Source organism: Tripterygium wilfordii, chromosome 15 (genome assembly GCF_013401445.1).
Source record: "Tripterygium wilfordii isolate XIE 37 chromosome 15, ASM1340144v1, whole genome shotgun sequence".
NCBI lineage: Eukaryota > Viridiplantae > Streptophyta > Magnoliopsida > Celastrales > Celastraceae > Tripterygium > Tripterygium wilfordii.
The window spans coordinates 4,818,814-4,843,491 of record NC_052246.1 but is presented as its reverse complement, the minus strand read 5'-3'; the positions used below and the strand labels follow the sequence as shown (position 1 = coordinate 4,843,491).

Sequence of the window (24,678 nt, the reverse complement as noted above, 5' to 3'; positions counted from 1 at the left end):
GGAAATGGACAATCCATCTTTTTGAAGAGCATCGATAGTCTTCTACTGCCTTTGCAATTGTCTGCAGATTATATTTAAGACAAAAAAAAAGGACATAAAAAATATCATGTTGGCATGTTGCCTTGTTGGAAACAAACAAACTCACAAAGAGTAAATTGAAAAAAAAAAGCAGTCTCAAAAGATAGAATTCACCTCTTTTATAAGAAATCCAATGCATAAGTCATCAAATTCCCCTCTTTTATAAGAAGAGTTCTCTTTTGTCTCCCAAAATTATCTGGCTCCAACTAGTAGTCAGCAAATGCCGCCTTGGGGCTCTCTATATATGTGTCTGAACTTCCAAATCTCCCCATGCACATCCTAGGCAATTACGGTCTGCACTGGAGGATCCGCTGAGTAGTCCAGTCGTGAAGATAATAGTCTCTGCATAGTACTGCGGCACAGAGAAGCCCCCACCGTAGTTGGTACTTGGTATCCGACTGACTTGAGTGTTTTGGATAAAAATGGCTTTGGCTTCACTGTACAGTAAAATAAAAAAGATTATTTTACAAGTTATTCAAAATTAAAAAAAACATGAGGGTGTCATATCAATTGAACCATGTCACATCAGTAATTTTGGAAGGAAAAGATGACGAAGAGCTAATAAAGATTATTCATCAAAGTTCAAAGGCTTGCTTAGTCCAAAATGAAGTTCAGGGGCTCAATCAATCCAGCCGTCAAAATTCAAGAACTATTTCGTTTCTTCTTCTTATTTTTTATAAATAATTTTTCTGGATATTAAGAATCTTATTATTATCTTCTTTTTTTTCGGCTTTTGGGCAAGAGGGGCAGGGGATCCACCCTCCGGGTCTTAAAGTGGAAGAATATTAGGCCAACACTACATTCCCAATGTTATCCTAAGAAGAAGAATCAACGTTGCTACATATTTTTTTCCCCTCTTTTGCGCTCTGTTGGCTTAAATGGTTCCATTGATTATGCTTTGTCCAGTTTAGAGATGTGATTACACTGCTTACTTTTCATGCAACATTCAAGAAAATCTAAATCCCAACATTCATAACTCACTCTTGTTATTTATGAAAAAAAATAAAATGTAATACCTCTGTTCATAGACAGCAATAACTATCACTCGATAGTTTCTTTCATTTGATAAACAAAAGTGGCAAGCACGGAACACTACAGTACAACCAACCAGCTTGAAAGAAGGAGCCAATAGAAATAATTACAAACAAAAACAACGCAACAAGAAAGCTAAGGATCCTAAACACAAACTAAAGGAAACTCCAGCACCCCACAAAGACCCCCCAAACATCAAGAAGCAGCAACCAAGAGCAATAGCAAGGGCAAAAGCCCAAAGTCAGGGAAATGTCCATGACAGAACTAGCCCAGCTACATACCAAACCACAACAAAACCTCACAAACAACAAGAAGCAGCTCCACAGGCAAGAAATCAAACCAAGATCTTTCAGAAGATCAAAGACATATACCACTGAAAGAGGTTGCCCATACTATTTGATAGCTTTTGAGTCTTATTTGGGTTGGAGGAAAATCTAATTTCCTCCGTACTTACTCCCGTTTGGCCATTGACCAAACCCCAGTCTGCCCCTTCGCATTCTTGGCATTGTAGTAGTAGCAATTTCAGACATCTTCAGAGATTGAAGAGTGTATGAATCATGAAGTCTACCTTGAAGCTTAATGTTGACCCAAATAACTGGTACATGTGCAATCATCCAATTATTCTTGCCACAATGTGGTAGTAAAGTCTCTATCAATTCTTTGGGCATATCATACAATTCCAGATTCTCAAGCATTCTCAAGTATTGGATTCCGGATGGCACCTCCATCAATTGCGAACAACCAATGTGAAGATTTTCTAGAAGTGGCAATGCTCCCTTGCATATCATTACCATCTTTAATTCTTTCAACTCCAAGAGTTTTAGTAACTTGAGCTTCTGAAATCCACCTTCTTTAAAATGCAAGTCTTGTCCATCATATGCTTGGCGTAGACATAGAGACGATAAATTAAGAAGATCTTCGAGGACTCTTAAAGAATCATCTGCTAACCCTGACCAATCTAACACGATTGTGGTCAAGTTTTGGAGTGCACGAATCCAGTCCGGCAATTTTTGTAAAGGACCCCGCAAGGTAAGATGCCAAAGTGACTGAGGTGGAGATGAGATGAATTGCAAGTCAAGAACATCATCGACACTCGTTGAACATACATTAAGGTACTCAAGCTGCTTCATTTTCTCAACAGCAATGCAGAGATCTTTTCCATTTTCCCTTGTCAGTTTCGTAACGCCCAACTTTTTCAAATTGGTCAACTTTCTCAGGTCGATCAATAAGTTGACTCCATGATCTGCCTCCAAGTAATTTAGGGTCTGCAAGTCTTGTAAACTCCCATACCCTCCATGAATCTTGAATCCTCGTAGAGAAGCCATGCTAAAATCTACACTGTAGTCTTCATTAAAGATTCGAAGATGCCTCAACTTCTGCAGCCTATTAAGCTCAAACGATATCTCGCGCACTTGCGATTGCCTTAGATCAAGAGTTTCTAAATTCTGCAGGCCAGCAAAGCTCTTCGGAAGTTCCTTTAATTTCGTATTTTTTAAGCACAGATATCTCAAGTTAAATAAATGTCCAAATTCTTCTGGGAGAGAATGAAGAGGAGCCCCTTCAAGGTCTATCATCTTCACAAGCTTGAATTTTGCTACAACTGAAGTTAGAAAAGAATTCTGGAACTCATTAACATTGAAAAGGAGCAAAGAACGAATTTGAGATTTTTTTATCTTTCTTACAATGTTACTACCAACATTGTTTTGGATTGACAGGCGCCGAGCGCTTCCGAGAAGATTGATATCGTCAGTCAAAGTATGGCCAAAACTCAATTCTTCAATCTTTGAAAGGATGGTCTCACGCATCAAATCATGGACATGGCCAATGTTAATTTCCCCCACTTTACTAACTTGCGTGACTTGAACCAAATTTCTGCTAACGAGTTCGGTCAAGTACTCCTTGGCAACATCTTCCAACATTTTCCCCTTTTTTGGTATTATAAATCCCTCAGCTATCCATTGCAGGGTTAACTTGTTACAATCAATCAAGTGGTCCTCCGGAAACATACCAAGAAACAAGAAGCAAGACTTGAGAAAATAAGGCAGATCATGATAACTGAAGGAAAGAATTTTTCTGATACCTACAAGTTGGGGATTGCTTTCTAGCTCTTCTCTGAGGATATTGCACAAGTTCTGCCATTGGGATATATCCTTTCCTTTAGATGATAGAACCCCACCAATAGCGACAATTGCAAGAGGTAAACCTTCACATTTCTCGACAATATATGTGGCCAATTCAGTCAATTCAGGGGGGCATTGCTGGTGATCTTCAAATTGGAATGCCTTATTGCAGAGGAGTTCCAAGGCCTTATCTCTAGGTAGAGATTGCACCTCATGCACATGAACTAAAGAATGAAATTTGCAAAATTCAGCAACATCCATGATTCGTGTCGTGAGCATTACCCTGCTACCTGTGTTGTTTTCTGGGAAAGCATGTTCTATGTCTCCCCAAAATTCTGTCTTCCAGACATCATCAAAAACAACAACATATTTTTGTTGTTGTAAATATTCTCTCAGAAAGTCAACCAGAGAGTCTTTGTTCTTGATCTGAATTTCAGAGGGAGTAACCTCTCTCTTCTCCTGGAGAAATTGCCTTATCAAAGTTCGCAGCAGCTCCTCTATTGAATATGATTGCGACACTGTGATCCAAGCATGAGAATTAAAGTGTTCGGTCACAGCCTGGTTGTCATAAACTTTTTTCGCAAGAGTGGTCTTGCCAATGCCTCCCATGCCAACCACTGATATAACTGTGCGTCTCGAAGCTCCTTTTACTAATTTTTCTATCAACTCACTTCTTGGAGACTCAATTCCTACAACTTCAGCTTCCCCAATGAAAAGTGATCGCACTCGTGGGTCATACCAGGAACTCATCCTAGCACCATTGCTCAATCCGCCTTGCTCTATGGAATTGAATCTGTATCGTTCGCTTCTTTCCTTGATCTCAAGAATCCTCTTCTTGATATCTTTAAACTTAGAGGCCACCTTGTGGCAAACCCTTGAGTTTTTGAGTATCCATGAAATCTTATGAAGACAAGCCAAGAATTGATTTCTATCATGGCGTTTTGCAACATGAAGCGTGTATTCATCCAGGACATCTTCAATCAAGAAAGCCACATCCCTAACTTCTTTGACCCACATCTTCACTCCTTCACTGACATTTTCTTTTTCTGCCTTCATATCTGCATCTCTTAGGAAAGCTCCAATTGTCTCCAGCTCAGCTTTCAGATTCACAACTTCTTCATTGACGCCTCGTGGCAGCACCAATTCATTGGCTAGCAATGTCACCAGCTTGTCAATAATGAGATTGACTATAGTCTCCGCCATGCTATATGCTTATTTTTCCCAGTGTTTCAAAGCTCCTCTTCAGAATTTGTTTATCACCCAAGGAAGTGTTCTGAAATGAAAAAAGAAAAAAAGAGAGAAAAATAGTAAGAAGAATGCCTTGAAAATGCTATTCAACTCACTAAGGGGTCTCGAAGGGTGGGAGGGCAAGGACGACTTGGGACTTGGGAGGAGGAGGTGTTAGCCTGTTAGGGGGCTTTGAAAATGGAATTGATAGCCGGCTAGGGAGGAGGGTGTTGGGAGAGGGGGTTTGGGGAATATGAACCTTCTAAGTATTTGGGCTTTGTTTGGTGTTTGTATAGGATATTATAATTTTGTTATTCTATGTATGACTTAATCCTTGGATATGTTGATGTATAATCTAATCCTATGTCTGCTCCAAATGGACCATTAAAGTATTTCCTACTGCCTTGCCTCTGTTAAAACAAAATCTCATCGTTTGGGTACAAGAGTGAGTTTCCCTCCTTCCTTGTAAGTCGGTTTGCAAGGGAGACAATGAGACCCACATTTAATTACATGATATCAGAGTATGTCCAGGGTCTTGATGGAAACACTGGCCTCTACCTTATCCACATGTTGAGCTTGACATAACCGAGTCCACACGTGCGCGTGTTGAGCTTGGCATAACCGAGTCCACGCATGCGGGAAGTGTTAAATACTAACAGTTGTGATTGTATATTAGAGTTGGTTTCCCTCCTTCCCTGTAAGCGCATTTGCACGGGAGATAATTAGGCCCAGATTTAGTTACATTCCTAATCTCCAATTTGGGTTTGGTTTAAGACTTTATGGGTCAAACCCTGTTATGGTCTTTTTTTATATATAATTAAAATTATTGATGGGATAAGCATGCATGTCAAGATTCTCTTATTATTCTCCTCATCTCTGTTTTCATCTTTTCGGTGTTATCTGTTTATTTTTTTTCTTCATCGGAGTCTCATCCAAAAATTGGGTATACACTTGGTTTTTTATTGTCAATATTCTACAATTTGCATTAATATAAATATATGGGGCTGAGGAGGACATTTTAAGTGTTTTTTTTTTTTTCCCAAAGGTAGAGAGTACTGCAGGAGGCTTCGTAGTAGCTAACTGTGTTTTGTTGGTGGAGGCTGTCATAATCTCATATTAAACAAGCTTATCCGAATATGACCCTCAAGCCAATCAATGATCAATGTTATTTAAATAAAAAGGTTAAGTTGCGTTATTGCCTAGTTTTCTAAACGTAATGATCTTTACCTAAACTAAAGATAGATGTTAATTATTGTCTGCAAGTGTGACGACTAGACAAGGACTCTTTCCAACACTTGCTCCGAAGCTTGTTGGTTTGGTCATTCATGGAATCAGCATCCACCCTATGCCAAACCGATTGGCACAAAGTTGCTTTCAGCGCACACATGTCCAAAAGTGTCTCTTTTGAAAGAGTTGAAGAACAACGTACGTTGAGAAGGAATATTTATTTGTTTATTTTTGTTGGGGGTTCTTATTCCAACACTCCAATACTCTAAACTCTTCTTCCAATTTGTTTTGATGAAATTTATTGGTTTCTTCCAATTTGTTCTGAGGAAATTGATTGATTCGTTTCTTACAAGCTAAAGAAGATAAAGCAAACAGGTCAGTTTAGTGGATGTGATATATTTGTGTCTTCTATCTGTTGTTATGAGTTGAATACCAAATCGGTGGGGCATTGCCCAACTAAATGGTTTATAACACCAAAGCACATCTCCTATATGTAACAAGACATTTTCCTAGACTTGAGTGAGTTGGGCATACCCCATTTATTTGGGCTTAAAGAGAAACAAAATCTTACGGACCTGATGATCCACGAGAATCGGACAACTCAAAGCAGATAATATTGTTGACATGTATGGGGGTGTGGATTGCAAATAATATTGTTGATATACCGTTCTGATCCGATGTATCCAAGAGAATCGAACAACCTAAAACGGATGTATCCAAGAGAATCGAACAACCTAAAACGGATAATATTATTGACATGTATGAGGGTGTGGATTTCTGATAGACTTTCAAGTGTATTTCTTAATCAAACCAAAAAAATAATTATTATTAACTCAAAAAGAGCCAAAGAGAGGTAATCGGGTTTGTTGCAAACTTTTTACAATGGACTCCGCTGTAACTTAATTACAGTACCTTCTAACTTTTTTTTAATTTTTTTTAAAAGAAAATCATGAGTGTGTTTTGATCGGGAATATAAGTTCAACCGTATTTTCTATCCCAAACAAAAAAGAAATTGGACATAAAAAGAAATAAAAATTCTGGACCATTTGATATATATCCGAAATATTCAATGTCTCTTTTGATATAAATTTAATTTTTTATTTGAGACAAAAAAATACAGTTGGATTGGTAATTCCGATCAAAACACAATTACAGTTTTTTAAAAAATAAAAATTACAAAGCGACATAAAATGAGCCCCGTTATAAAAAATTTACAGTACATGCACCCCAAGCTTCCCAAAACGAAGGGTAATTTGTTAGATAACTGTGTGAACGATCCTCAGCAGCATCAATGGTTCAGGAACACAACAACGCTAATATTCACGCTCCGATCACACGATCAAGAATCATCCACCAGAATTTACTTCATCACCGCCAGTTATATCGAATTCATAAGAAGTCGTACGTGCATATGGTCCCACATGCATGAAAATTGGTCGCTATGAAAAGGGGGTCCCATGTTCAATCAAAGCATAATTAGCTGAACCAAACAAATTTAAAATTGCTTTTTGGTAACCTATTTGACAAAGCTTATTTGAAGATTATCAGCTTTAAGATAAGCTTTGCCAAACACTCCAGTGCACATAAACTAGTTTATAAAAGTTAGCTTATAAGTTCTAAATTTTTTTTTTTTTCAAATTGAAGCTTATTTTAGAGTTCATATTTGTTTTTATTCATTTTTTTGGTTTCTTTTTTTTTATTAAGATAATATTATATATAATATTATAAATTTTTATTTTATCTTTTAAATTAAATTTAAATAGAACTTTTTTAGAGTTTATAAACTAACTAGTGATATAAATTTCGTCAAACACCTGACACTTTATTTCACAACTTATAAGCTAGCTTATTTTTCACAGTTTATAAACTATCTTATTTTGACAGCAAATAAACTCTATCAAACGGAGCCTATATAATACACCATTAGCGTGCACTTTACACTAATGCATTTTTATTTTTGAAGAATAAATTCCTTTCACATGGGTATTGGAACGCATGATGTTGGAGAATATAAAAAAAAATACAATGCATCAAGTTAGGATAAACTCATTTTTATTTAATATTTTCTCATCCCAATAATTAATAAAGTGTGAGACTTTTGAACGTGTATATATATATATATATATATATATATATATGTGTGTGACGTTATTTAATTTTGTATGTCCATGCAAAGAACCACCATATATCGGGCTCGACTTGTATCAACTTTAACAGCCTCAAAAATTGGGCTGGCCCATACGTTAAGTGTATTTTAAAAAATTAAACTGGAACCCAAGAATATTAATTCAAACTCTTGCCTTGAAATGGTTTGGTTAATTGTTGCCACTAGATTAAGTGGTCATCATTTAAAAACATCGTGTCTTTGATTAGTGTTTCTTCGTAAATCTAACTGAATATATGCTTGAGGTTGGAGATGGAAAAAAAAAAATCTTTGGGTTATGAATGTAAGATTCATAATAAAAATGAATGAGAAAAACAAATATATGTAGTAGATTTACGATGATGTTCTCATATACTCATGTAGTCAACTCCAAAATTTTGAGATGAATGCCTGATTGATGATGATGATGAATGACACAACTCATTAAAATACATATATGCCCCTTTTCATTTAATAAAATTACAAAGTGTTAACCATCCTAGCCTTTTTTGTATTTTTTCTCCAAGCATAACATCATGAGTTTTGATTATTTTTTTCTTTTCTTCGAAAATGATATATATTCATAAGTTTTTCATACATAACCATCCATAATATGTGGTAATTACATTGTTTTAACACAGTCTCTTGTTACATTATTTCTAATTAATACAATCTCTTATTACATTATTTCTGACTAACACAATTTCTTTTTACACTTTTTTGTACGTAATTACATTATTTTAAGTGTTGTAGATTTTTATGTACTGTTTCAAAAACAATGTAATTAAGAACATCTAGGTTAAACCTATCAAAAATAAATATTTTTGGAAAGAGTTTTACATGCTAAATCCGAATATGTAATTTTTTTTTGAAATCTAATATGTATTTTGAGAGACAAAACATTTTGAAATTTCACTTAAGAAATAAAAAGTAAAAAGCTGGGATTCATCTTACTTAGTAAGCATGCTAGATAGATTATAGGCCTTTATGGATGATTTTATTATGAATACGTAGCGCTGTCGTAAACGAAAATGTGGGATAACTTAAAATGAAACATGTCGATTCATTAAATTTTATAGTTTTATTAAATGTAGATGGACATATATGTAATTCAACATATCCTTACAATTATTATTTTTTTTCTCGCTGTCCTTACTATAATAAGTCTTCCAAATTATGGACTTATTGGAAATTGCCCCAATTTTGTTCGGATGGACCTATTAGAAGATGTCTTTCCAATTATCAATTGTGTCCTCAGTGATAATTTCTTTTTTTTTCTTTTCACATTGATGGCATTGGTTTGGATTCTGTATATGTTGGTTTCTACAAACAAATTGTGGTTCTGGAGGACAGCGACCTCGGGATTTATTATAGTAATTCGAAAGAAAGGTTACACACTCTCTTGGTTCCATAAATATATAATAAAAAAAAATGGAAATCGTGATGTATTGAGATAGTGAAGTGGGTTTTTGGATCAATATGGATGTGTAAGTTGACTTGGAATGGAAGTGGGTTTTTGCCTGAATTTATTAGTAGTTGTGATTTGGTTTTGGAATTGGAATTGGAAGCAAAGCCACAATGACTTGGAAGCAGAACAGAGGAATTGAATCATCTTCCAAGATTGTGGTGTCCAAGAAATGGACTATTATGCTTTGTATTGGCTTCTTCTACGCTGGAATGCTATTCTCTCACAGGTTCTCTCTCTTCTTTCTCAGCTTCTCTAATTCCTTCTTGCATTTTGAATTCAACCCGCTTGCCTATCAGAAGCAAGATTGTGTCCATGGTTGTGAAAGATTTTTTTTTTTTTTTATTGCTTTTAGTTACTTATTGTCAGCCGATTTTTTTTGCACAATATGAGAAGTAACAGTTAGCGTGACACTTAAAATGATGAAATTACGTACTGAAAAGTGTAATAAGAGACTTGTTAATCAGAAACAATGTAATTGCCACATGATTATAGAGGGTTATGTATGAAAAACCCTATGGATATATATATCTTTTCAGAATATTTCCTGATTTTCTAATTAGAATACTGGGCAGTAGTCCAGCAGAATGTGATGATACAGTAAGCTATTGTTGTTTGGGGTTTGTTCATCTCAATTACGCTGACAGAAATGAATGGTACTCGATCTTTTAACTACATGGAAAATGCAGTGCTGTGGATAAATCAATTTCAAATCTGGAGATGGAGTACTTAGCTGCTGGAAGGGCTGCACACTCTGTAAACATTATTGAATCAAGCCGCAGAAGAAAATATTTAATGGTTATAGGCATTATTACATCATTTAGTAGCCGAGAACGAAGAGATTCAATCCGTGCTACTTGGATGCCGCAAGGTCTGTATATAATATCATACTCTTGTCTTTTCTAAAATTGCCATTCAACCCAATAAATTAACTTGTTGGGATGGGGCATTTAATTTGGTTATACATATTCTAACAATACAGTCTTATATCTAGTCGATTGATTATAAATCATTTCCTTCTTTTCTCTTCCCTCCTCATTTTTTCATATCTGTGAGAACCAGGAGATACAAGAAAAATGCTCGAGGAAGAGAAGGGCATCATAATCCGGTTTGTAATAGGTCGCAGGTGAATATTTGGTCTAAGTTCAAAATTTTCTGTTAAATAAGCTTCTGTTAGGAGTTTCTCATATTTTTTAAGGAATAATAAACTTCGTATACCATGTCATTCAGTTAAGCCATCAAAGACAGGTTCTGAAGCTTTTTGTTGTATTTGCAATGAATACAACTAGAAAACATGAATCAATTTTATGTTGTCCTTCTCCTTTGGTTGTTTTATTGCTAGTGCTGAATCAAGTGGCAACCTTTATAGAGCTCTCGAGGCTGAGGGCAAAAAACATGGTGATCTTTTGAGGCTGGTAATAACCTTGCTAGTGGTAAACCCGTTTGGCATAAAATATAGTATATACATGAGATTATGGAAACAGTCTCATTTATACTTGCCGAAGAAACAGCTGAATCATGCGATGTGTACTTTTGTGATGGGAGCAGGATCATGTTGAGGGTTACCTCGAGTTATCAGCCAAAACAAAGACATACTTTTCAACTGTTGTTGCTTTGTGGGATGCGGATTTTTATGTTAAAGTCGATGATGATGTGCATGTAAACATGGGTAAGATCAAACTCTTCGGTGTGTGGTCATAGATCATGATAGATTTCGATCAACTTTGTCCTTAATTACTTTGGGATATGATTAAACTGAATCCCTTCCAACATATCTTTGTGCAGCAACGCTTGGAGCAACTTTAGTAAGGCATCGATCACAGCCAATGATATATATTGGATGCATGAAGTGTGGTCCAGTTCTTGCTCGAAAGTAGGCAGAGCATTTTAAATGAGTTGCTTCTGATACTTTATGCATTTATATTTATGTTTTGTACGCATATGATATACTGTTATCTTTTTTCTTACTTGTTGCTTTTTTAAAATATTGAAGAGGAGTGAAATATCATGAACCCGAGTATTGGAAATTTGGGGAGCAAGGAAGCACATATTTCCTTCATGCTACAGGACAATTATATGCAATTTCAAATGATTTGGCTACTTATATATCAGTTAACCAGTAAGTTCGTGTCGAAGGTGGTAATCCTCATATCTAAGTAACGTCTATCCTGATTTGTTTCTCTTCCAATGATAGGCATGTGTTGCACAAGTATGCTAATGAGGATGTTTCCTTGGGATCATGGTTTATTGGATTGGATGTAAAGCATATTGATGACCGGAGACTCTGCTGCGGTATTCCACCTGGTAAATTTTACTCTCAGCTCATGTTACCAAGGTTTCAACCAAGATCTCTTTATATTAATCTCTTGAAATACACCCAGTGAATGCCAACTAATATGAGAGTGCTTAATAGCCTTATGTTGCTCTTGTAATGGTAGACAGTGGTGTAATGGTGCTGTAATGGTGAGATACTAAAGTTCTTATGGTGAAATTTGTTCTTCAAAAAATTCTTCTTCCAGTTCTGGTATTTTAGTTATAGCACAGTAGCTGTCTGTTACTTTGACAGCAAGAAAGGGAAATAATTTAAGATTATACAATCCAACATTTTACTACAGATTGTGAGTGGAAGGCTCGGGCGGGCAACATTTGTATTGCTTCCTTTAATTGGAGCTGCAGCGGGATCTGCACGTCAGTGGAGAGAATGAAGGAGGTTCACCGGCGATGCGGCGAAGGTGAAAATGTCTTATGGAACACAGCTTTCTGACAAATGGTTATATATTCCGAACTCAGGTGGTGTGAGGGCTGTGAGCTTTTTCATTATTTTAATATGTTTAAAACTTGTTCTCCTATGTTCGGTTTTATGTTTGCTTGGCTCCCAATGTGTTAGGGAAGGGAATGTTGACTAAAATTGTTTTAAGCCATGTAAATACTTTTTTTTAGAGTTTTCTTCTGCAGCTCTATACAAGTCATGTTAATACTTTGACCAGATGTTAGGTTCTGCCTGTTCGCTTGTAATTCCAGCATAGCATGTCACATAATAAGCAAGGCTGCGCCGGCGTAAAAGGAGGTGTTATGTAGTTGGGTTGCTCACACTCACAACTTGCAATCTTTTTCGTCAAAATATTAACCAAAATGTATAAGATATTCTTATAGATATTAATTAATTTTATTTCATTGATTTGAAACATGTGCGATCCAAGGCAGTAGGCCCCACTTTTCATCTCATTCATTCATATCGTTAAACACAAATTAAACCCTTATTTTATACCTTTACTTTAGACCCTTATGTGAGAATTTATATATATATATAATACAAGTTGTGATTTAAAAGATTTCATTTCTAGTGCATGCTCCTCTTCTCAATAGATTCACAAGCGCATTGAATTAGAACCCAACAACTTTAAGAAAATATATGTTCTAGCAGTTACAGGAACTATGTATTTTTTCTGACAATTAAGTTATGTGAATTCTATCTTTTGGATTTATTTTCAGGCTTTAGGTTACAGTTTTTAATTGCATTATCTGGATCTGGCAATTCTTCATCCAGATGAATGTTTATAGACTCTTGCTATGCTCACTGCGAAACCGAAACCGAAACCGAAAACCAGGAGACATGGTTAATGCCTTTGGTTCTCCATGTGATTAGTAAGACTGTAACAGATCTGGCATTTTACTATGAAACTTGAAATTTTGTATGCAAATGCTTTAAGAAATAGAATATGTTTTATTCAAGCTCATCATTGGCGCAAATTTGTTTACTAAACTAAACAGAAGATCAATAGAGTAGTAATACGAGATCATTAGGGTAGCTAGTCCTCTTGAGGTTGATGGAGAGCTAACATCTAGTCTGTTGGTAGTCCTGGACCTCCTGGTGCACCATTATGAATAGGGTCTGGTCCACCCGGAATATCATGGTTAATAACAACAGAGTTATATATAAACATGATCCGCCGGTCTTGTTGGAGCATTTTGAAACATTATATGTAATTTCTTTTGTTTAGTACAAAATATTTTTTTTATATTCTCATTTGATTGCTATTAATTGTAATTGAGTAGAATCTCAAAATTACAATTGGAGAGATTTTCGCAAATAATCTTTTTTGTTTAGCACATAATATGTTTTTTTATATTCTCGTTTGATTGCTATTAATTGTAATTAAATAGAATCTCAAAATTACAATTAAAGAGATTTTGAACAATCCTTTTGTTTCATATTACTTGTATGCTATATCTTTTTGTGCAGCATAATTGAGTAGAATATTAAAATTATAATTTGAGAGACTTTCGACACATTGCACATAATCTTTTCGGAAGCACTACACATCCATAAAATAAACATCCATAAACTTATATAAACATGTGGCATGTCTATGTGACTTTTTTGATAAAGTTTGTTTATTTTTTTTAATCTATGTGGCATGTCTTTTTTGCTTGTCACCTAGATTATGTAAGTTTATGGATGGAAAAATTATGGGCATACATCATTTTGGTAATCTTTTTGTTTAGTACATAATATTTTTTTTATATTCTCATTTGATTACAAGGTGTCGCTTGGTTCGCGGAATCTAGTTTTCAGGAATAAAATTTTTCTTTTTGTCAATGATTCCTATGTTTGGATAGAATCCATGAAATCTAGAATTCCAATGAAAGTTTGATTCCTCCTAAAGGCGGAATTCTCCTTTGCTCTGAAAAAGAAAGAAACCTTTTGAATCCTCACTTATTTGATAATGTCATTTTGAAAAATACATAATTTTGATAATATCCCACAATTATGTATTTTAAATATGACATTTTGTTATTATTTCATTACTTATTGATTAAATATGATCACATAAAAAATTAAAATTAAAATAAATTTTTTGATTTGAGTTAAAAATGGTGAGGCTCTCACCCAAATGTGAGAGTCATCTAGAGAATCTTATGAAATTGATATATTATATACGAAAATCGAAGATCTTGACAAAAATTTACAGAAAACTGTGAAAATTAGACCAATAGTGAAACTTCATTGTTATGAGAACAATGAAATTTCTTGTTTGAGTAATCATATGTACTCCGTTTGCTATGAACATTCTTACATACTTAATATGATTTATCATGATTGAAACTTAAATAAATTTCACAGTTATAATTGAAAATCGCATTGATTTAAATAAATTTCATTGTTCTGAGAACAATGATATTAGTCGTTTGACTGAACATATGTACTCCATTTACTATAAAATTTCACATGAACATTTTTACATACTTATATGATTTATTATAATTGAAACTCAAAAAAATTTGCAATGTTATGATTGAAAATCTCACTGGTTTATCATGAGTGAAATTGAATTTTTCAATTATGAAATTTCATTGTTTTTAAACCAAGTAATATCATTGTTTTTTTTTTTTTTTTTCATTTTTTTGGTTTGCTTTTTCTAGATCTGCAGTGCTTCTGAATAAATTTAGATGTATTATTTGATCTGTTGTTGCAGGTGTTGTAAAAACAAAGAAGAAAGAAAATGTTGTGATTTAAAACATTTCATTTCTAGCTAGTACATGCTCCTTTTCTCAATAGATTCAACCCTTGTTTTCTCAAGCTAATTACTCAATTATTTGCATGTATATGGAGCTAAAGTTGGAGGTGGGACTACTGGGAGGCCAAAATATGGATCGACTAGTGTTAATTCATTAGTACCCACAAATGGATCATCAAAGGTGTCACAACAGAACTCATTGTAAAATGCCCTGGCCTTCCTAAGGATGTAGCTTATGGTGGATGTCATATACCAAAGCCCTAAAATCCGAGGAAGTTTTCCGGACCAGCAACGACGATCTCCCTTAACCTTGCGCTTCTTTCTCTCTGCATCTCCATTTTGTTCTTCCGCGCAATTTTCCAGCTTTCTTCGATTTTTCATGTTTGAATTAACCCGGTGATCGAAGATCACTCTTTCCGCAGACGGTGCTATTTGATTGAAGCTAGCAAGGGTTACAAACTGGGTAGCCATAGAAGAAGATGATGACAAGAGAGGCTTAGAAGAAGACATTAATCTTTGCTATGACTTTATGAGGTGAGATTGCAAAATGCATGTGATGATTATATAGAGATGAATTGGGTTGGAGGGCTTATACCAAAGAGATTCTCCAAAGTACTTTCTCGAAATAGGGAGGGGGATTCGAACCCTTGTCGTCAAGGTGATATACGTTATTCTTACCACTCGAATTAATGGGTTGGGTGTGATTCCCCAAAGTACATAAACATGTGTTTTCATGTGACAAGTATGTAGGAACCAATTGTAAATGCTGGAAAGTGGCAACATTGTATAGTCATTTTCACTCTCATTTTCCTCCAGCTCAAATTGTGAAGATGGGTTTGGGAACTTGAACTTGAATATCATTTAAATTTGTGGTTATAATTCATCCTTTGCACATGAAAATTGACTTGGCAACAAGTAAGGCAATAGTATTGGGACCATTCTAACTAAATTTGGTAGCTTGGTTCACTTTCCCTCTGCCCTTCAAGTTATGGAAATCTAAAGGTCACAGTTGTTTGCCTCCCATGCAATTCCATATATACAGTGGTAAATTATCAACCTCATATATTTTTCCTTTGTTTTGGAAATATATAAATGTGATATATGATTAATGAAGTCTCTGTCTTGCATTCCACTGTTAGAATTCCCCTTCAATTTGTAATTGTGCACAAAACAAGTACTAATTGAAAGGTATATCCTACCCATCTTTGTTATGTTGCGTAGCATGAAACCAATCATTCGGTTGATAGAATGTCTCGGAGGCCAAACCATATAAACTAGGTACTGATACAATTTGTAATGGAAGCAATAACTTTGTGGCCAAGCATTGAGTTTTGATCCAAATTACTCTGTCGTCAGATGAGAAATTTTTGTATATGCGAGTCTGACGGTCTAAAAGGGTAAACTTGTATAGTGTCATTCTGTTATCAAAAAAATGTGTAACTTGAAACTAAGCAAGCTCCATCTCAGACCCAAGAAGCCCAGCCCATATTAGAAAGTAAGCCACAAGGCCCATAGCACACTTTTTAACTCTGAGATTGGACATTCAATACAATTATTGTCTCCCAAGTCAATCGACAAGATAGCAATATATAATGCTTTTAACAGTCTTTTGGATTCTTGCAATTACCTCACCTATAAGGCCTACTCTGAGCAGCACTAACCATGTCCTTGCAGTTTCCCAAGTCGTGGAAACATATATTCATGGCTGTGCCTTTGGCCACAAACAAGGAAATTCCACATTGTTCATATAAAATTTTCAAAAGTGACATGATTCTGCCTGCCAATCAATGGGTTTTCAATTTCAAATCGTTCCAGCTTTTTTGTTAGTGCTCACTTGGATCGATCACCCAACACTAAGAACAATAAAAACATTGAAGCAAATCAAGTCCTATATAATTGAGAAGCTCATGAACCATTCTTTCACAAGCAGAGATTGCATAGAACAACACTAATGGAGGTGGTGGATTCTGGACCTGGAAATTTTGAAGTAAGCTTCACTAGAGAAAGTATTGTAAAAGCTATCAGTAATCCCTTCCCAGAGCCTAAAATCCTCTCACTATCAAACCTTGACCTGCTTTCGGGCCGTTTTCCGGTGACATATTTCTACTTCTACCAAAATGTTCAGAATGTTAACTACACCACCATCACTGAATCCCTCAAAAGTTCCCTCTCTGAAACACTTGAATACTACTACCCGTTCTCCGGTCGAATTACTGAAAAGCCGGAAACAGGGGAGCCAGAGGTCATATGTGACAATACTGGTGCTCTGGTTGTAGAAGCCCAAGCCAACATTCCTTTGAAGCAACTTAACTTCTACAATCTTGATCTGTCTTTAAAAGGGAAGCTAGTATCTGTAAATTCTGGCTTTCCAGTGCAAGTCCAAGTCACAAGTTACACTTGTGGAGGAATCTCAATCACATTCTCATTTGATCATGCACTTGGTGATGCTAGTTCCTTTGGAAAATTCCTTGTTTCCTGGTCTGAACTTGCTCGAAAGAAACCGGTTTCTTGCATACCAGATCATAGCAGAAACCTTTTTCCACGCTGTCCGCCTACTTATCATCCTTCTGTGGATCAAACATATATCAAGTGTTCATTACATGAAATACTAAATATTCCAATGAAGAAAAGACTCATTAAGCGCCTCTACTTCATCGACGCATCAAGCATCAATAACCTTCAAATATTAGCTTGTGCTGATGGTACCAAGAGAACAAAAATTGAAGCTTTCTCAGCCTACATCTGGAAGATCATGGTCAAAGCCATTGATGAATGCCAAGAGAAGTGCAAGATGGGGTGGTTAGTCAACGGACGAGGAAGAATCAGAGAGGACTATTTGATGTCAAATTACATAGGAAATGTTTTGTCTGTTGCTGTGGGAGAGTCAAGTGTTGAAGACTTGAACAAAGGTTCAATTTCAGATATTGCCAATCATGTTCATGAGGCAATATCAAGTGTGGCTAATGAAGATCATTTCCTGGACTTGATCGATTGGATCGAATGTCACCGCCCGGGGCTGATGATGTCAAAGATTGTGCTTGGTTTGGGGGATACACCAGCACTTGTTCTGTCATCTGGAAGAAGGTTTCCAGTGAGTGAAGTTGATTTTGGATTTGGGAGTCCAGTGTTGGGGACAGTGTGTTCCACCATTGAAAGGATTGGAGTTGGGTATATGAATCAAAGGCCAAGTGCTAGGGATGATGGTTCATGGACTGTGTCTGCAATTTTGTGGCCAGAACTGGCTGCTGCATTGGAGTCTGACTCAATCTTCCAACCTATGTCTGCCACTCTTCTGCAATTCTAAATTCCAATATAATTATGTGTTATGCATGAGGTCCTAGTCTCTCTACTTGAACAATATTTCATATGCCTAATGTAAGGGCAATATTATCAGTCACAACTCAGATATGCAATAACACCTCTCTTTTTCTTCTTTCAGAGTTTTCTAGTATTTGTTTCTCTTTTCTTTTTTGGGGTATTTCTGATCATCTCCCTCACTACAATAAAAAAAAATTGAAAAAACCAGTAAATATATTATAATGACAAAACATTTTAAGAGAATAACACAAGAAGGAACAAGGATGAACCCTTGAAAGGACTCTAGATAGAACTGATTCAGTGCAATTTAAATGCCATGGTTACAATTCCTAAACCATGGGAAAAGCAGAGAAAAAAATATAGGGAACTAGTTAATGATGAACAAGATTATTCTCAAAAGCTTGTGTTCAAATACGTCTTTTTGTTGAACAAACACAATTGAAGCTGAATTCCCCAATGAACAACTCCCAATAAATAATTATCACCACCTCTAAAACCTCTGCAATCCCTAAAAAACTAATTTGTCATTCAAAATCTCAAGTTAAACAATTGCTACAAACAAAGTGTAAGAGAAAAAAACTGCTCCATTCAGGGAAATACCTAGTATGTAGTGGCAGTCAGACTTTCTGGGTTGAGTAGCTTGACAATTCTTCTCTAGATAAAATACATATACCAAGTAACTCATGCATATCTGCAGCCCGTCATGAGACTCCTCTCGTTAAAAACTTAAAATTCCTTCCATCTCCTACGGATGAGTCACTTTTTCAAGAAGCAGAAACTGGGCTAGCCAATGACACCTTGCTAAGGCACCCATCTGCTGCTGTCTCTAGTTAGCTTCTCTCTTGGTCCATGTACCGTCCAAAATTACGAAAATAAAACCTTAAATTACTACCTGTACAAGACATAAGTAGTTCAAGCATGTGGAATAGTTTACATATGGAAGAACCTTCAATCAATGTAAGGCACTTTTTGAGGAAGAACGGACGTGAATTGAGATAACAGAGCAAAACGTTGGTGGAAGAGTATCCATCTTAACACATAACTACATAAGGTGAAAATAACCATGAGATAGCACCATCTACCTATCTAGGAGCACCTTGTCTGAGCAACCAAAAAGCAATGCACCTGCATCAGTCAAATTCGATTAAAACCCACACATATTTACTCCTACAAAACTAGAATATATTATAAGATAAACGGAAACTAAACCCCAACGCAAAAATTACAAGTCAAGCAACAAACCTCTGCAATCGATCAGGTCCCACATTGGTAAAGAAGCGGATAATTGTGTCCACGTCTATCATTACCTACCTTGTCTCAAAATAGAAGTAAAGAAAACATAGAAAAAGCATGTGAAATTTAGGTGCCTTGCAAAGAAATGGGCTTTCGAAACTTGAACATAAATAATTTGAATGAATGAGTAAGCCAAATACCTATGCACTCACAATTTTAAGGAAAGGCCATGTCTTGTCCAAGATAAGTGGCCAGCCTTTCCAAGTTTCCAATCAATCTTGATTGTGCTGTTGACAGTTAATTCCACCCATGAATTAATGCATGTGATTTCATCCAAAGATGTTCCTATGTATCCTTTAAAAGCCTCTTCCGGCTTCAGCGTAGACTTCTGCATAACCAATGTTCCACCGAACTGTGAAACATCGTACAGAACTCATCATAAATTATTTCACACTTTCAAGGCTATTTCCCCAGTAATCCATCAAAATCTTATCACAATTTTTTAGGTTTAAATACTACAAAATATGGCCCTTATTCACTGCATTAAAAACAAATTGTAGGAAATAAGAAAAGGAAAAAAGTTCGAGAAAAGTTTTAGGCAATACCACATTAATCCCTAATGCAAGAAAGCAGACAAGAAAGTTTTTCTTTTCTTGTGTGGGTGCATCTGTATTTATCAACTGATATCTGCTATCCTTGATCTTTAGTAAATCTCCTTTCATGATTACCAGTCCATTCTTCTGTTGCACCAACTAACAAGAAAACTTCAGTCAAACGTTGGTGTGTGAGAACTGGAGACCTGTTTCATGTTAATTAGCACCCCATAAAAACAGGGAAAAAATTTTGAAAATGCCTCAATCAAGAATTTTTTACTAGAAAGTTTCAAGTCACCGCAATGCTCATTATTGGTCTATCTGTAACGCAAAATAAAAAGTCTACATCTGTAATCTGTAAGAAAAACACAATTATTTATAGTTTTGCGAATTCCCAATTTTCCAGGTTTGTAAACAGACTCAACTTTATTAACACACAGCAAAGAAATAAGATGAAATTCACATAAAATAAAAGTAACAATTTTAGTGGAAAAGTACCTTACACCGATCTGAGGCTTAAGAAAAACATATGACAGCACCATCCCATGGGTTACGAGCAACAAGCCTTGAAAGAAACTACAGAAAGTGCAACTATGTCAATCAAAATAAGAAGAAAAGCCACATTAACCAGATAGAGATATATAATTAAAAAATACATAGAAGAATCAATCATAAACAGTTAAGAGAGGAACCTCTAAAATCCAACAATAATTCATAAAGTTGGAATCTGAGGCAGTAGACAATAGAAAATTACCGAACTATCCCATAGTTTACAAGCAACATGCCTTGACAGGAACTACTGAAATTTCACCAACATCAATAAAAATAAGAACAAAATCCTGAGTAACCAAACAGATATATATGATATATTGATATATAATTAAGAAATACACGAAAGAACCAATCATAAGCAATTAAGAGTCGAACCTCTATAATCCAACAATAATTATTAAAGTAGGAAATGAAGGCAAGAGGACGCTTTCCCTGTTCTAAGATTCACCTCATCTAAGAAAAAAGAACAAAACCAAGACCCACATAAATCAGGCATGTGAAAAGGAGATCTCGTAAACATGAACTGATAGGGAAAAAATGCATTGCATTTGTATACAAGAATGTAATATCCATTGCACTCCTAGACATTGCAAACATAAAACTGTTGAGTTAAAAATTGCATGCATTTGCATACATGCCAGAAGCCTAGACAGATTTGAAGGAATGGAATATATTGGATGCAGAAATATGCCTGACCTTTTTGAAGTTCCTGATCAATCTTGAGTTGTATGTGTCAATGGCTGATGAAACCCAGGAGTCAATATGGTATGTGTTTTTTCGTCAGGGACGACACCCCTGCTGCGCATATGATCACATACTTTTAAAGCCTCCTCTATTTTCCCATTTTTTGTCAATCCATCTATTAGGGCATTATAAGTGACAACATCTGGGGCAATTCCATTTTCTTCCATTTCACTTAGAAGCTTAGTAGCTTCTTTCATGTTACCCAGTTTACAGTACCCATCAATCATGACAGTGTAGGTAAATTGGTTAGGGTTTATGTTACATGAAGACATTTCGTCCCAGGCACATCTAGCTTTATCCATCTGGCCTAGCTTACAGTAACCTTGAATAACTATAGTATAAGATACCACATTTGGCAACAAATTCTCCTTCCTCATTTCATCAAAAAGTTTTTTTGCGTCCTCAACAAGCCCAATGCTGCACATGCCCTTTATTAGAGAAGAATATGTTTTAGCAGTGGGAGGGATTCCTTTCATTCTCATGTCATCACGAAGTCTGAAGGCTGCCATCATATTCCCACTTTTAGAGTATCCTTTGATTAGAGTATTATAAACAACAGAATTTGGCCACAGTTTCATACCAACCCACTCATTGAATAGTCTCTCACCCTCTTCAGCTTTACCGGCATTAGAGTATCCATCTATTATTGGGCCAAAAGTATGAACATTTGGATTAAGACCATTTCTTTTGCAGTCATCCAAAAGTTTAAATGCTTCTTCCACTTTACCCAACTTACACAGCCCATCAATTAGCGTATTATAAGTATAAATATCTGGTTCAATCCCTTGTTTAGACATCTCTTCCCTAATTTTAAACGCTTTCACCACTTCCCCATTTTTGCAACAACCCCGGATGAGTGTGTTGTACGTGATTCTATCAAATATTATACCCTTCTCAAGCATCACCGTAACCATCCTAGTAGCTTCTTGAATATTACCAGCTTGAAAGAGCCCATGAATTAGAGCATTTGAAGTTTCTGTACTGGCTGTAAACCCTTTCTCAAACAGTTTAAACCATAGCTCAATTGCATTTGAATGCTTTCCATGCTGACAAAGCCCGACAACAATTGAGGTTAGCAACTTATCATTGGGACTTAAATTTTTGGCTAACATCTCCTTCATGAAATGTAGTGCAGAATCAAACTTATGCTTCACACATAACAGACAAATTACCGAACAATAAGCACCTCGGTTTACTGGTAAGCCTCTCAATAGCATTTCCATCAAGAGTTGTTCAGCATATTCCACTAGATCTCTCTTGCAAACTCCTTGTATAAGAGAATTGTAAGTAACTGAATTAGGATTTATGCCCTTGGATACCATATCATCCCTAATCCTAAGTGCATCACCAATATTACCCTGTTTACAAAATCCACCAATCAATGTGTTATATACAATCTCATTGGCCACAAAACCCATGTCAGACATTTCCTTCAACATAATATACGCATCACCGAATTTCTCTGACTTCACCAAACCATTAAGAAGGATACTATATGTTTTGAGAGACAGTTCTACACCATTATTCACCATCTTGATTTTATACCCAAATGCCTCATCCAATCTCCCATTCTTACATAATCCATCAATAATAATATTGTATGTAACTACATTAGGAGAAACACCTAACTGCTGTTCCATTTTTGAAAACAACCCTATGGCATCTTCAATTCTTCCTACCTTGCAGAATGCGTTAATAGCAGTGCTGAGCAAATAAACATCAGGAAAAACACCACCTCGAATTATCTCAAATACCTCAACACTCTTGTTTAACTCGTTAGCCTTCAATAAAGAAGTTAACAAAAAAGTGCAAGTCTTCGAAGATGGAAACTTTCCCTTACTAGCAAGAAGCCTAATCAAATCAATGGCAAAACCAAACCCCAAATTCCTGAATTGGGTGCTATAAACATGTATTAGCAAATCAATAACCTCAAGACCTGGCTCATTCAAATTCGCCATGGAAGCCCCAATCTCAAGGTGCCAATCCATGGGACTTCTCGCATTCAAAACCGGCATCTTTCCATCAATCAAACGAATCAAAAGCAATCTTGCGGGATCCTTGAGATTCGAAACCACAAGCAAACGAATCAAAATACAATAAGACAGAACGGTGAACTGAAACTTACAAGATTCAGATGCATACTTGAAGAAAGTAAGAGCTGTGCGGGGGTTCGCATTCGGTCCAACAGCTAAAAACACCCGTTCAAATTCGTGAGGACACAAATGAGGTATAAGTGCTTTGCACTTCGAAGTGTCTAGAGATGGGTTTCTGAGAATAGAAGATACCCGATTAAGTAAATTCTGATTGGAGTCCAGTGGCTGGCTCTCGGGCTGCAATGGTGGCGGCTGGGGATTATTTTCACATTGCAGGTTCAAGCTTTGGGAGGTGGACGTCACGCAAGTTAATGGTCGAGTGACGGGAGGACGAAAATAGCTCCATTGACAGATTGCTCGCCTTCTCAAATCCATTAAAGGAGTACCAGGGTTTTATAGTATTGAAAGGGTTTTAGAGTGGGTGCTGAGAAGGAGCCATTAATTGCTTCGATTGGTTTCAATGAGACGACGAGAAGAAGCCACGCCAAAACCACCAGAGCGAGATGGTCTAACCAGCGAGGCCTTTTTTCACTGAGAATTTTGTTAAGGCCATGCCTTCGTGGACTCAGCTATGCCGCAATAGGAGAGCTGAAAATGGAGAGAGAGAGAGAGAGAGAGAGAGAGAGAGAGGCGGCAGAGAGATTTTGGGTTTAGGTTTGAGACTATGTTGGGCTTTAAATTGGGCTAGAAGAGTCTATAGGCCCACAAATAACAGGCCGATGGATGTTTTCAGAAGTGGACTATGGACTGGAAACTACGGCCCAACCGAAAATAGGAACCTGATTGGCTGCCTAATGTGTGCAATCATTCCCCATTTTCCCTTTACACGCATTTACATAGCTTCATAGGGCCTACAAATAACTAGGCAGATTAGGTAAGCACATAAAAAGGAAAATAGATATGTAAACTTGTCTTGGTAAAATTTGTACTATGATGAGAGGGAGTACAAGAGCAATTGCTGTGGTGGGATTATGTTGTGACATGAGTTTGTTTGCTTTTTATGATTTTTGTTGGATCATGGATCAAAAGTATGACACAACAACACCACTTTATAGAGATTTGACTTTTGAGGACCTCCAATCCTTGGTTTCAATCTTTTACCAAAAATCTTTTTTTTTTAAATGACGTATTAGAGTTTGGAAATTCGGAATTAATGTTTTGAGTTTAAGAATACCAACAAAAATTTTTAGGATTTAGGACATAATTGTTAGTGTTTATAGTCTTAGATTTAGGATTTATGGTTTAGAATATGATATTTATAATTTTTATCAAAATATATTATGTTTTAACATTATGAACACTAAAATACTCAATCACATATTTTAATTCCTTAT

At 36.0% G+C, this 24,678-nt stretch overlaps 4 protein-coding genes across 29 annotated transcripts; 2 read left to right on the top strand and 2 right to left on the bottom strand.

The window, feature by feature from the left end:
- Nucleotides 1-1,091: 1,091 nt before the first annotated feature.
- Nucleotides 1,092-4,723, bottom strand: LOC120016624 (disease resistance protein RPM1-like). The gene has a single exon (XM_038869479.1). It carries the CDS (start codon nt 4,431-4,433, stop codon nt 1,545-1,547), a length of 2,889 nt encoding a protein of 962 aa, XP_038725407.1. The 5' UTR covers nt 4,434-4,723; the 3' UTR covers nt 1,092-1,544.
- Nucleotides 4,724-9,212: 4,489 nt separating this feature from the next.
- LOC120017278 (probable beta-1,3-galactosyltransferase 2) lies at nt 9,213-12,233 on the top strand. Its single transcript, XM_038870453.1, has 9 exons — nt 9,213-9,521; nt 9,982-10,163; nt 10,355-10,418; nt 10,635-10,707; nt 10,841-10,961; nt 11,078-11,165; nt 11,286-11,411; nt 11,487-11,596; nt 11,908-12,233. Exons 1-9 carry the CDS (start codon nt 9,406-9,408, stop codon nt 12,054-12,056), a joined length of 1,029 nt encoding a protein of 342 aa, XP_038726381.1. The 5' UTR covers nt 9,213-9,405; the 3' UTR covers nt 12,057-12,233.
- Nucleotides 12,234-16,362: 4,129 nt separating this feature from the next.
- On the top strand, nt 16,363-18,146 carry LOC120016929 (coniferyl alcohol acyltransferase). Its single transcript, XM_038869929.1, has one exon. The coding sequence runs from the start codon at nt 16,763-16,765 to the stop codon at nt 18,113-18,115; it is 1,353 nt and encodes a 450-aa protein (XP_038725857.1). The 5' UTR covers nt 16,363-16,762; the 3' UTR covers nt 18,116-18,146.
- On the bottom strand, nt 17,244-23,959 carry LOC120016927 (pentatricopeptide repeat-containing protein At4g19440, chloroplastic-like). 26 transcript variants are annotated; one of them, XM_038869915.1, is made up of 9 exons: nt 21,204-23,959; nt 20,883-20,960; nt 20,648-20,754; nt 20,454-20,531; nt 19,968-20,161; nt 19,575-19,774; nt 19,372-19,436; nt 19,212-19,254; nt 18,394-19,021 (listed from the first exon to the last, which is right to left on the bottom strand). In XM_038869915.1, the coding sequence occupies exon 1, from the start codon at nt 23,717-23,719 to the stop codon at nt 21,221-21,223; it is 2,499 nt and encodes an 832-aa protein (XP_038725843.1). In that variant the 5' UTR covers nt 23,720-23,959; the 3' UTR covers nt 18,394-19,021; nt 19,212-19,254; nt 19,372-19,436; nt 19,575-19,774; nt 19,968-20,161; nt 20,454-20,531; nt 20,648-20,754; nt 20,883-20,960; nt 21,204-21,220. The 26 variants fall into 26 exon arrangements, with proteins under 26 accessions (XP_038725834.1, XP_038725830.1, XP_038725833.1 ...); XM_038869916.1 differs by having other exon boundaries at nt 20,710-20,754; XM_038869914.1 differs by having other exon boundaries at nt 20,648-20,751.
- Nucleotides 23,960-24,678: the final 719 nt, after the last annotated feature.

Bases quoted from the DNA above. Each gene is read 5' to 3' on its own strand.
- LOC120016624 (XM_038869479.1), bottom strand. From the start codon at position 4,433: ATGGCGGAGACTATAGTCAATCTCATTATTGACAAGCTGGTGACATTG.
- LOC120017278 (XM_038870453.1), top strand. From the start codon at position 9,406: ATGACTTGGAAGCAGAACAGAGGAATTGAATCATCTTCCAAGATTGTG. The intron at 10,962-11,077 runs GTAAGATCAAAC...ATCTTTGTGCAG, and splicing joins TGATGTGCATGTAAACATGG to CAACGCTTGGAGCAACTTTA. The intron at 11,597-11,907 runs GTAAATTTTACT...ATTTTACTACAG, and splicing joins CTGCTGCGGTATTCCACCTG to ATTGTGAGTGGAAGGCTCGG.
- LOC120016927 (XM_038869906.1), bottom strand. From the start codon at position 23,719: ATGGATTTGAGAAGGCGAGCAATCTGTCAATGGAGCTATTTTCGTCCT.
- LOC120016929 (XM_038869929.1), top strand. From the start codon at position 16,763: ATGGAGGTGGTGGATTCTGGACCTGGAAATTTTGAAGTAAGCTTCACT.